Source organism: Arvicanthis niloticus, chromosome 14 (assembly GCF_011762505.2).
Source record: "Arvicanthis niloticus isolate mArvNil1 chromosome 14, mArvNil1.pat.X, whole genome shotgun sequence".
Classification (NCBI taxonomy): Eukaryota; Metazoa; Chordata; class Mammalia; order Rodentia; family Muridae; genus Arvicanthis; species Arvicanthis niloticus.
In genome coordinates, this window is record NC_047671.1 from 42,243,752 (window position 1) to 42,256,948 (window position 13,197).

General features: G+C 39.3%; 1 protein-coding gene across 2 annotated transcripts in view; it reads right to left on the reverse strand.

The window, feature by feature from the left end:
* Window positions 1-13,197, reverse strand: part of Kcnn2 (potassium calcium-activated channel subfamily N member 2) — a 133,517-nt gene that overhangs the window by 96,542 nt on the left and 23,778 nt on the right. For both annotated transcript variants that reach the window (XM_076912683.1, XM_076912684.1), the window contains one exon: window positions 1,840-2,258. In XM_076912683.1, coding sequence (XP_076768798.1) covers window positions 1,840-2,258 — 419 coding nt within the window. The remainder of the gene's footprint in view (window positions 1-1,839; window positions 2,259-13,197) is intronic.

Genomic DNA, 13,197 nt, shown 5'->3' on the forward strand with positions numbered 1-13,197 from the left:
CTCTCCTTCCTCTTCTCTTCTTACTCCTTTTCTTCCTCTCAGTACTCCTCCTACCTTAGCTCCTCCTACACATCACCCTTCCTGTTAAAATAAAACTTTTCTCTCAAAATACAATTAGAGCATAATTATGCCAATTTGTACCAGTGAGGTACAAGATAGTCCTAATACCCAGTCCATCCTTTTGTTGACTGACCAGCTTCTCTGTCATCTATTCTAACTAGAACATTTAGTTCTGAACCTGGCTTTAGGATGAATGTCAGCTGACGACCATCCACTCAAATCTTTTCTCTTAAGGTCAATAGCTATATGTTTTCAACCCCGTCAGAAATCCAGAATGACTGAGTTAACAGTTTTCTTAGAGATTATCACAAAGATGGTATCAGCCACAGTTAATAAGTAAGGGTGTAAGTAAGGGAATAGAGAAAGGAGCACCCCCTCCACACACACATACAGATATGTACACAGACATACACACGCATAACACATGCACATATGTATACACACATACACACACACATAACATACATACACATGTACACACATATATACACGTGCACATGTGTATACATACCCATGCACATATGTATACATACACAGGCATGCGTGCATACATGTGCATTCACACATGTGCACACATATAACACACATACACACATACATGTACATGGCAAAAACCCCTTCCCAACATGACAGACGCAGGAGAGCGAGGTTGTAAAAACTACAGTTCAAGGAGGAAATGCAGGAAAGCTTAATATATCTAAAGAGAAAAGAAGAGGCTTATAGAATGGGGAGGGTTTCGTGATGATTCTATGGTAGGAACACATAAAACTGAGCCAAAAGCAAACAAAACCAAAAACAACCAAACAACTATACAAACAAAAACCTAGGCAAGTAAACCAGTCCAAAACAACAGCATAAACCATAAAGCAAAGGAAGGACTCTTCATTCCAGAGCAGGGGTGGGAAGGGTTCTAAAACGAGGTTTATCCGCTTATATCATGGATGGTGAAGTTGTGAGATTTTGTTTAGGTGCAAGAGAAAGAGCTAGAACCCAGTCCTATCTCTCATGTGCTAATTTCACCAGGAATTTTATGCCCAGAGTCATATAACCATAGTCACCACTCATTGTTAAATAGCTCTTTCTATGGGCCAGTCATAAATGTCTTTTGTTTATTTTGTTATCCAACGTGAACATTATTGACGATGTAATTGATTGATTCAGACTCTGTGAGCAGCCTCTGAATACCAAGAACATGTGTGCATCCCTAAAACACCACAGCGTTTCAGACAAAACAAAAACAAAAACAAAAACACCACACTGTCTCTTTCTATCTGTTCTTGAATGTTCAATAGAAACCAACTCATGCACCCATCAAGTCTTCAACAGGCAATCATGCACACAGTAGTATGATGCACATAGGGAACTGGTGCTACAGTTAACAAAACACTTTAACAGCTCCCCTGGAGCTCAAATATGTTGCATCAACACTTTTCTAAGACTTCCTGTTTCAACAATCGCCAAATACTTAAACCAGAAGTAGATTAGCGATAGATATCACACTTCAGTACAGAGTCACCACAAAAAGTCCAGGTCTCCGAATTTTGATAGATTACAAAGACAACCCCCTATGGAAAACCGGATCAAGTCAGAAAGCAGAACGTATAACCATTAATGTGTTAGCTCTATGCAGGAGAAGTTCAAGAAAGCCTTGTTACTGTTATGTAAAAGACAGTAAAATTTTCAAAACTTGGGCGCATCATGTTTTTTTTTTTTTTTTTTTTCTCACTTCTGAAGATTCTATATGGCAAATTATTTTCTCAGGAAAAGAAACAAACTTACCTTTCACAAGCTCGGACAGTCCATGCGGCAATTATCCATAATGAGATACTGAAAACCAAGAGCACAGTTCCTGGGCAGATAGTCATTAAAGTCTTCATAACGAAACGCGTATTGAAGTTTATCTTATTAAGTGCCCCAATGCTTCTAGAGGAGGCATCGGTGAAAAGTTTGCTATGTAATAGCATGACTCTGGCAATCAGATAGAGTCTTAAGAACATTGGTATAGATAAAATAATATCCACATCTGCGGTGGTTGTGGAGGGGGCATAGGAGAAGGCAAGCCGGGCTGTCCATGTGAACGTATAATTCCCAGGTATGGGATGGATAGCACACACCAGTATTTCCAAGCAGATGAAGAAAATACGCTCATAAGTCATGGCTATTCTCCAGTCATCTGCTCCATTGTCCACCATGAATAACTGAAAAAATAAAGTAGAAAAGCAGCTTCAGTATGGCATGAATGTTCCACAAGTGTTAGTGCAGAACGCAAAAAGACATAACAGGTGATGCTTAGCAACTGGGCAGGCTAAAGCTTACAGCGTGTAAAGTCTAGCTAGGTATACTATATATAGGAGAGGGCAATGGTACCCGGGTTGGGGGGGTGGCTTCCATTGTGTAAAACTTAAAATGAACAGCCTGCTTCACAGGAACTCAAATATTTGGGAGTCGGCATTACTGGGTGATCACAAAGTGGACTTTGCCTTATAACAGACTGTTCTCTTCTCGAAGGGACAGTGTTTCGACCCATGCATGATTCTATTTAGGGTGCCTCTGCAGTCAGCTCAGTCCTAGAATGCAGAGACCCGTGAGCATTCTTATGATAAATCGTCTTCTTGGTCTCGGGAAAAATCACAAGAAACCACAGAAAGATGTGGCAGAATCATTTATTCTAGTTTCCTTACTATTGTTTTTATATCGTTTCAATTCTTCCTTAATAAAGACTACCTTTTCTTATTTTTGTCGTCTCTCATACCACAATTGAGAAAAGAATGCCTTGCTTTCCTGGCTGTAAACAGGGACGCCAAACCTTGGCTGTCCATAAGCCATACCAACTACCATAAGCACTTGGAAATATGTGTTCACATTTCTGGCTGCCCATGATGACTTGTGGGGGCCCCTGGCATCTGAGTCCAAGAGTCCATGGGTACCAATCCTGCTGTGATACTGCAGTCCCATGTTCTAGGAAGATTAATCTGCCTAATGCCAACAGTGGTCTTCACTGAGAAAGAGGTCTTCTTTTCCTTTTGCTAAAGGTAGCCAGCTAAGCTAAGAGTAAAAGCAACCAAAAAGGACACATTTGCTTTCTCAGGTGAGCAAGCTGCAGAGTGGGTAAGGAAAGATTCTCCATGGTTGCATCCTATGTGCCCTCTTCTAGAGAGATGAACTTCCCCTCATAAAGGGCAAGCAGATCCCTGTTCTTGCTTGGTTATTCTGTATGTGTTACATTCTCCTGTGACCTGGAGTGGTCCTTGCTTTACTGTTACTTTGCAAAAATACTAACTTGAGGACAAAATTGCCTATTCTGTGTGATCCTTGAGTTAAGGAGATTGAAAACCATCACACATATTTTTTTTTCTTATCAAAAATTTATCAGTATTTAGAGGGTCCACTTTCTTTACAACTTGCTTCCGAGTGACAGGGCAGACTATAAAACTGAAACCTACCTCCAAAGGGGCTGAGAATCACACAACTCCAAAGGATCTCTAAGAGACTTTCAAAAGCCTCTTGTTTTCTGCTCCACACACACTTTCACCCTATGCCCACTTTACCCTTTCCTCTTGGCTTTTTTCATGCCTCATGTGTCTAAGGTAATGTCATTCCAAACTCCACTTTCTCTAGTACCCATGTGCCTTCCCACCTAGGGGAATAGGCGAGTAAGTTCCCACCATTACCATTACCAAAAACAATACAAAAGACACCATAGAGAACCAAGGCCAACTGTCTGCACTGGGTGGAGTTGCTTTTCTCAGGGCTCCTTTAATTCCAGGAGGATTTCCCCTGCCATTGGCCCCCATGGCCATTCTGGTGAAGGTCACTAAGTTATCTTCATTATGGAAAAGCAGTCTTCAGTGTTAACTTTTAACTTACTTTTCTATCATCCCCCCACTTCAGGAAAAAAAAATCCCTTCGCTGGACTTCTGTACTGCTTTTCTCTTTTCATCTCTGCTGCTCTCAGTGACCTCAGTGTCATTCCCTGCCCCCCACATTTCCCTGGCCACCATGGTCCATATCTAAGTCTCCCTGATAGACCGTCCCTGGGAAATCTCATCCTTTACCTTCCTACCAGATTCTTCTATTTGTTCATAATCTCCATCATCTAAGAGTCACTTGAAAGCATACATCATATAATCCTGTTACTATCAAGAACAATGTCATTCAAAATCCCATCATTCCCTGAGAGTAAAGCCTAGTCTACATCAGCAGACGAGGCACTGTGCATATGGTTTTGCCCATCTCCAACTTCATTGCTTATGGCCCTTCCTTATAATTCCTGTAGTTGCAAATTACAAAACCCGCTCCCTGCAGCTCTTTCTGTGTCTTCTACATTCTGTCTTGTAGCCTAGAAAATAATCATCTTGTAACCTCTCACTTATCAAAGACTAGATTTCATATCACCTCCAAATCTGAACACTGTAGTTGCTCTACAGTTACTTCTGTACCTCCTGTTGATGTTTTCACAAAGGACAATGACACTTCCACCCCTCCATGTCTCTGAGGCTTGACACAGGAGCCCCATCTACCTATCAGAGGTGAACAGATGCTCATTGTAACAGCTGCTTTGATACTTCTACCTCAATAATCACTATCCTGGCTGCTGTAATGGTCCTAGTGTTCTTTAAGCACACTCATGGAAGATGAGAATACCAAATGTCTGACATAACTTTTACTCAACCATTCTGCAGATTTACACCAAACATATACTACTGACTGGTAAGTCACTACACATGTGCAATTCTGAAATTATACAAGAGATCCAGATAATTTTCTTCTTTGGTAACTTCCCTGGGGAAGTTTCTCTTTCATTTCTTGCTACTATCTATCTATTCTATTCATAGTTCCCTTTTATTACCAGATAACTTCTTTTGGGCTTGATAGTATGCATCAAAGTGTTGTCAGGAAGAAGCATTTTTTTCCTCCTCAGAACAAAAATAATGTTGTTTTTGTTCATACATTTAATAGTCCATGCTGAATTCTAAACATCAGGTGCCAGGGCTATGCTACTTCCTAGATTGTAGAATTCATAATAGACAGAGAGTATGTCCACAGAAATTAATTTTGAACCGGAGAGAAAAATGTCAGAAAGATGACTTGAAGCAATTTAATAAAGTAATTAAGCCTTTGGATGTTGCAATGAAGGAAATGAACAGGACGGGAGATGGGGAAAGATAAATAAGAAACAACAACAGATATGACCATCAGGGAGGACTTTGGGGAACACCATTTAATGCAGAGAACTGATAAGAAAGGCAGCCCATCATGTAAAGGACATCCCAGGCAGGGTAAAGAGCACAGATAAAGGCAGTGGCTTTATAACACCTTAGTATGTGTGCTCAAAGAAATAAAGAACATTGGAGTGGCTGAAATTAAATGGCTAAGAGGTAGTGTGAAGGCAGGTGGGTTTAAAGGGATGAACAGGAGCCCATCAGAAAGTCCTTTTGGGAAATGGGACTGAGACTGGATTCCATCCATCTACATGGGAACCCACTAAGACCTCTAGGCGAAGAAATGACAGGATATAACCTGCAAGCCTTGTCCTCCTGATGTGGGGGACTTGGAGAGGCAAATATAGAAGGATGTAAGTTACACAACACCTCTGCATTTGAGTGGTTGGAGTATCCTTGAAACCTGGACCAGGGGTTGCCATGGAAATGCTTTGATGGGCATAGTGATTGTAATACTGCTTGAATTTGCTGATGTACTGAATGCGGGAATGATGAACAAAGAGCAGGACTCACAGATAGTTACTGAGTTTCTACCATGAAAAACAATACAAAACAAAACCAAAAAAAACCCAAACCAAACAACAACAACAAATAAAAAGTAAAAAAAAAAAAAAAAAAAAAATGAATGGTGAGGCCACTTTCTGAGAATATTTCCTAAACTCTGCAGAGTACAGAAGAAAGAAAAGCCCAGTTTTGGCCACTAATATCCAAGAATAGATGCCAAGAATACATTAAGATAATAATACGAATCATATTGAAAACATGGAAATACATTTGGGAGGCATCTGTATTTAAGTGGTTTATTAGATTAGATGAAGAATACAAGAACGTAAAGAGAGTAGACATGACAGTTCTCAAGGTCAAGTTTAGAGAACGTAAAAGGTAGGGTTCATAAGGGGATGTGAAATGCAGGAGTCTTCAAAGGGAGGAGAAAAGAGTAATGTTCTAAAAGCCAAGGACAGTGGACTGTTAATTACAAACTGTATACAAACTGTAAAGTGATATTTACCACGTTCAGAGAAGCATTAGTGTACACTCAATAATCTCTAGAGAACACAAAAGCATTCTAAATATTACAGTCCCTCAAAGTCAACATTAAAGTCTAACGGCAGAAATATTCTATTTGAATTTCACATAATATCTGTAATAGGTGCGATGTCTTTTCTACTTCCCAGGTAGCTCACAGGAATGACTGATAGCAAATCAGATATCTGTTCCTTTTTTTATTCCGATATTCTTCAGAGAAGCAACATCTTTGCGGATGGTTACTTACTTTCATTCTGAGTGTGAATGAAAGTAACTTCACAACTATGAGTCCAGAATACATCCCATAATAAACTTCAGTTTCCCAGGATAACGGTTTTATATTTGCTTGTATAGCCACAACATGATACATGGTTACCTCACTATTTACAGTTAATGAGCAGCAAGAGAACTCAACAGAATAGCATCTAGAATACAGTGGAGGGGCAGCTACACAGTCGGTGACCTGCTGTGAAGGAAGAGGCTGAGCTGTGGAGACCCTACCTGCTTCTTTTATGCACTCCTCTCAACCATGTCTCAAGATTCTGGGCTCCAGGACAGCATCTCACCCATCTCAAACTCCTTTACTAGACCACAATCAAGGGTACTGCTCAGGAAAAACCAAGACCCCAAATACTCATTGAATACTACAGTCATATGGTCATTAAGAAATGATGAAATGTAGCCAGGTGTGGTGATATTACAGCTTTAATCCTAGCACTCTGGAGGCAGAGGCAGGCAGCTTTCTAAGTTCAAGCCCATCCTGGTATACAGAGTGAGTTCCAGGACAGCTAGGGCTGCACAGACAGGGAAACCCTGTCTCAGAAATGAAAGAAAGAGAGAAAGAAGAAAGAAAGAAAGAAAGAAAAAAATAAAGAAAGAAAGAAAGAAAGAAAGAAAGAAAGAAAAAAAGAAAGAAAGAAAGAAAGAAAAAAAGAAAGAAAGAAAGAAAGGAAGAAAGAAAGGAAGGAAGAAATAATGAAACATAAAAGTAATGAGACAAAAGTATCCATATGCAATTAAATGTAATAATTAATTTACTATGTGACAGTGACAGAAATTGCAAAACACATCTGGTGAATGGGAGCTTCACAGCTGTAAAAAGCTAGGGCATCAACAGTGAAAGCCCACGCTGTTGTAAAATGACTTGCAGACAAGTCAGTGGCCATCAAAAATAAAGTTGGGCCCAGGACTGAGATCTGAACTCCCCAGGAAAACTGCATGCCTATGAAAGATCTGGCATGAAAGTGAGCCCAAGAGTACATTAAACTTCTGATTGAGCATTACCAAACTTATAAAGCCTTTGATTAACATTTTAAAAAATGGATAAAAGCAAAAAGGAAAAGGGGGCATGGGATAGGGGTTTTCTAGGGAGGGGAAATGGGGAAAGGGGATAGCATCTGAAATGTAAATAAAATATAAATAAATAAATAAATAAATAAATAATAAAAATAAAAAAGAAAATAAAAAGAAAGCAAGTCAGAATTCTTCTATAAGCTCAGGGAAATAAAGGCCTTCTGGCTGTGCTGCAGGCTTGAGCAGTAAAACAAAGGAACAGTAACAGGGATACATTTCATTCCGTGAAACTGTAACTTTTTTTTTCCCCAACCAGGCCAAAAGCAAAATGAAGTGAGCAAAACAAAAACAAACAACAAATTATAGGGAGAGGTAGTATCTCCATGTATGTCACAAAAGACTTTGTAGATAGACACATTCCTATAGAAATCAGCTACACAATAGAAAAACCCACAAAGGACACGAATATCAGGAATGACTCTTAAGCCCATTAAAAGTAACTAAGCGTAGCCTTGCTTGTAAAAGGGAAGTTAAATAACGTTTCTTTCTTACTTTTAAACTTAGATTTAAAAAAGTAGTCAGGCCTGGTAACACAGGCCTGTAATTATAGCTACTAAGGAGGCAGACACTTGAGTTGATGCCAGCCCGATGTAGGGAGATCCTGTTTCAAATAGTAAGAATAATAATGCCTAGGAACATAGCTCGGAGAAGAGCACTTGCCTGTAGCATAACAAGGTCCTAGGTTGGATCCTCAGTGCCAGAAAAAGAAAAAAAAGTTGTAGAAGTGCATGCTGTACTTCTGAGGAGAGAAAAGAACAGAACTTGACAACACTTGCATGCATTGTTATGAATCCTGTCAGCTCCTGAGGAGGGCAGTTCAACAGGCTGGATCCTGGCATTGGCATTTCCTGGAGGCTGGGCTGTGCATTTCCAACTCCCTTACATGTATGTATTTGTATGTATTTACATGTATGTATTTGCAGTCATGCTCAACATGGAGCTCATGGTTATGTGTTGCAGCACTGCTTTTATGTTTGCAAAGGGCTGGGATACGCTGAATAATTTAATACCGAGATGGGTTAAAGAAGTTATGAATGTCCCCCAAACAAAATAAAGGATCCAAACGTTTTGTCTTAAAACTCTTAAAGAAAATGATGCAGTAAGTACTAAGTAGTTTTTGAAACAATGTATCTGCTAGTATTTGTGCAGTTTTCTTAAAGAGAAACAATATATTTGTTTTTCATGTGTATAAAATACTTTTGATAAAAGACTAGAAATTAATACTAAGAACCACATAGAGAGGGAAATTGGGGTCTGAGGACTGGAGAGAAAAGAGTAACAGATGACCATGCAAACTTAAGTACTTTTAATTTGGGAAGCATGTGAACAAAATGAATTACTCATGAAAATTAAGGAAAAACCATTTAAAACAAGGAAAGAGAAGGATGGGAATGAACAAGGTCATCAGACATCCAAATACTTCCCGCCAAAGTCTACATGGTCAAGTCTAGAAAGTAATGGCTGCTGTTATGAGCAATTGTATATGGACTCAAACACAGAAATCCAATTTACAGCCAAAATATTCTTACCAAGCAAAACCTTGATTACAATTTATAACTACTGCCAACAGGATAAACTTAATAAATAATAATAATTTATTAACCTTTAAACAAGTATTCAATGAGGTCCCTTTATACAGTGAGACCTGAGTGCCTGCTTCCTAAATTCCAGTCTAAAACATGAGCCATGCAAAAGTTTTTCCACGCCCTTCCCACATCTGGGAAGGACAAATGATCACCTGTCTTCTATTATGGGCAGTGATGAGCCAAACACAGTCTTATATTCCTTTTGCTGTCCCTTCCCACTACAGACAGAGCCACTTCCCTAGAAGTCTATACTTTGCAGTCTATACTGCATTTTCTCTCTCCCACATCCAAACATGGTAAAGCTCTGATCTTCAATTACAAGTACAGAGTTACTAGACAGCACAAAATGATGCCTTGGGTATTTTGTTTTGTTTTAAGTCAGCGATGGTTGACATAGGCATCTTCTCTCTCTCCTTCACATGGGCCCTCGGTCTGCAGTGCCCATCTTATGACTAAAATCAAAAGCCAATTATATCCTAGCCATTTGAGGACACAGAGCCAGCACCCACTATCACCCGGATTTCTATTATTTACACTGCTGAAAAATAAGACTACATTTAACTTAGTATACTTTGAACTTCTGGGTAAACATCAGTAAAAGAAAAAAGACTATTAACGAAAATATTTTATAGGGGAAACAGTTAGAAAATTGTCAAAAGGAATGCATCTCAAATACTGAAATGAAAATTCCATAGCTGTTGAGTGGTGGTGTTCTTTGTAGGTGGACGTCTCTTGTTCATGACTTTAAAGTGTCAACTAACTGCTCTAAAATCTCTTAGTGAGTCAGTCATAGGAAACACGATTTCTAGTGTCAGAGAAGCTTGTACATGGCTGGACCGCTTACTAGCTGGATGGCTTGGGGTAAGGTATTTAAACTCTCTAAACTTAAACCTACTCATTTATGACACGAAATAAAAATATCAGCCTTATGTGGCTAGTAAGAGGCAACACCCACCTCTGTCGATGCCGAGAAGTCAACCCACCAACGCAGGAATAAGGAATGGTGTTCCGTGGAACCTCAAGAGAAGTAGCTACATGAATTAAATGAGAGCCTGCATTCTGAAAGCTGAAATATTAACCATGGAAGACAAGGATCTGACAAGGAAGCAGGGTCGCGTCAGCCCTGAGAAGCTGTTCATAAGCATCCTCTGTGCCTTGCTTCTGAAGGAATCCTCATCAGTTGCTGAACATGAGCCTCTGGGGTCCCTCTCCTCTAATCTAATTAAGAGCGTCAGCCACAGATAAAGCCTTACAACCATCTACTTGATCCAGAGGTAACTTAGCTTATCATGGATTTGGAATCTGCTGCCCTTTACTTACTGTAATTAAAATCAAACCTTGACCCCTTTCACGTGGCTTCTGGCAACTGTGCCCACTATCAGCCATGTTACCCATAATCCTTTTCACCTATGCGGCAGCTCATGCAAGGTGTCTGTACAAGAACTCGAGAGCCTTCCCCAAAAGACAGAACGCTCATTCTCCCTGGTCCTTTCCTCCCAATAGAATGGATACCACAGAAAATACTGAGGGTGGTGTCTTATGCCTTCATTCTCCAGAATTCAAGCAAAGCTCCGTCTCATGGTGATCTATCTCCACTCCTCAACTCTACCACCCCATCCTCAACTTCCTCATCTTCAACTTTACAAAGTGTGAAGGAAGTAGGGAGTTGACTGTCAGGGAACCAGCTATAGCTAAGGCTATATGTACAAAGCCATATTTAAGTAAGAGAAAATTAATTTCATTCTAAAAAGTTTAATATATAAGAATAAAAGGCTGTTTATTTTCATTTGAAGCATTGCAATAACTACTACATAGCTAAAATATAATATCATCACCTTTGTTATTTTAAGCACTTAAAAGCTAGCTAAAAGGCAGTTCATGGTTATTAGCACATTTGCCCTTTAAGAGCTTAATTAAAGGACAAGCAATTGAAAGGATTTGCCATGGTCACCCCATGAGTGAGTGAAAAGCCCAGAGCTAAAGTTCAGGTCCTCAAACATTCACATCATTTGACAAGAGCCTCAAGTAGCTCTGAAAAGGTGGAAGAAAATCAAATATTTATAAAGCAAATGAATGTTTACCCCTTAATTTACATTATGATTTCTGCAATGTCATATCTAACTCCCCAATGCTCTCAGAAAAACTCCTCTTCTCTAGCAGAAACAAATATTGAAATAAACTTCCACATTACACCCTGTGCCCTGTGGGAACAGAAACAGAACATATCCTAGTTCAGCTTATTCATCTATAAAACTCTTAATTTCAGTTGTCTGGAACTTCATATTCCCCACCATGTTCGAGATGGAATTTGAAAGATCTCACCACATTGATTGCTATGTTTTAGATAAGTAATGATTAATATCAAATGTACAACTAAAGTCAGTGTGTTGAGATTTTATCCTCATTTTAAGGAAAGCTAAGGTTCAAAAGTTAAGGAATTTGTTAGGGTAATATAGAAGAAGTGCAGAAATGGACAAGAACTCAAGTGATCTCCCTGTAGAAGCTGCCTCTACAGTAACAAAACTGACATGTGTCACATACTTAGTAGTTATGAAACAAATTTGGAAAGAACAAGGAGATGTCACCCACAACGATGTCAATGACTTTATATGTGTTTGCCCAGTTTGGTAGGAAATACAGCAACTGAGTAGAAGAAGAGGTATTACATGTGAGTTAATCAGTTGAGTAAGAACTGATACACACATACAGAGATCTGAAAGATCTATTCTCTAAAGCACGACTCAACACTTTTAGTGAAGGAATACATGACTTCTCACACTACTTCTGTCATCAAAGAACAGCAACTGAATCCCCAACCCAGTGCAGCCTCATGTTCCAAAGAACAACGCTAACCTCAATAAAGACAATGGGATTTAATTGAATATTTCCGTGAAGATGGTGATATGTAGAAGAACAATGCCTAGGTCTAAATTTTAGAAATATTGTATCTATGTTGTTAAAATACAAATTAGGATGAAATAATTATGTGTGATCTTTAAACTATTCAAAGAAAACAATGGCCAGGCTATCTTTCAGGAGGCCTTGGACAGCCATTCCCCAGAGATGAAATATCCCATCTCTACCCTCCCTCCCACTCAGTAAGTGAATGACAATTGCAAAGATTCAGGTAGCTCATGAAACTTGTCAGGCTATGGCAGCCAAAAGTTCCGAAATTTCTAAGTGGCCCCAGCCCAGACCAGAAAAGGGAAGCTGGAGAGAAGAGACTCTTCCATGGAGTTGACTGCAAGGTGTGGAGAGACATCCAAGGCTTTTGTGAATTCCCACTCATTGAGTTGGGCATTTCTAGAGATGCAGCTGCCGTTGAGTACGCTATGCTCTCGTAACCCCAACAAACTGGCAGGTTCACCAGGCTAAGTTTTGATGGGACTGGTTCCTTTATTTCCCACCAGTGCTGTCCAGGGTGGGTAAAGGCTTACTTGCATCACCCCAGGAAACTCACCCAAAGGGGATATGTGAAAAATATTTTCACGCAGAGCATGCCATAATAAGATAGAAATGGAAATCAGAATGAAGGCTGGATGACCAAGGGGCTATGCTAGGAGGCAAATAAAATCTAAATAATCATAATCACCAACTATCTAAAAAAAATTTGGAAGAGATGGAAAAGTAAGATGTAAATGAGATACTGGAAATCAATAATAATAATGGGAGAGGAAATGGAAACCGGAAGAGAACCTTGAAGGGGTGTCATCTTGTACATAAGGACAGAAACTCTAGCATACCTTAAACATTGTTACATATACATATTTGCTAAAAAAAAAAAAAAAAGTAAGAGTGATCACTAAAAAAGGAGGATATAAATTATATAACCTCCAGACTACTACAGAGGAAAATGAATTTTAAAAACCCTCATGTTACCCACAACACGAACAAGAATAAACAGGAAAAGTACAGATTTAAAATACGGTCTGAAATAGGTACAAATAGAA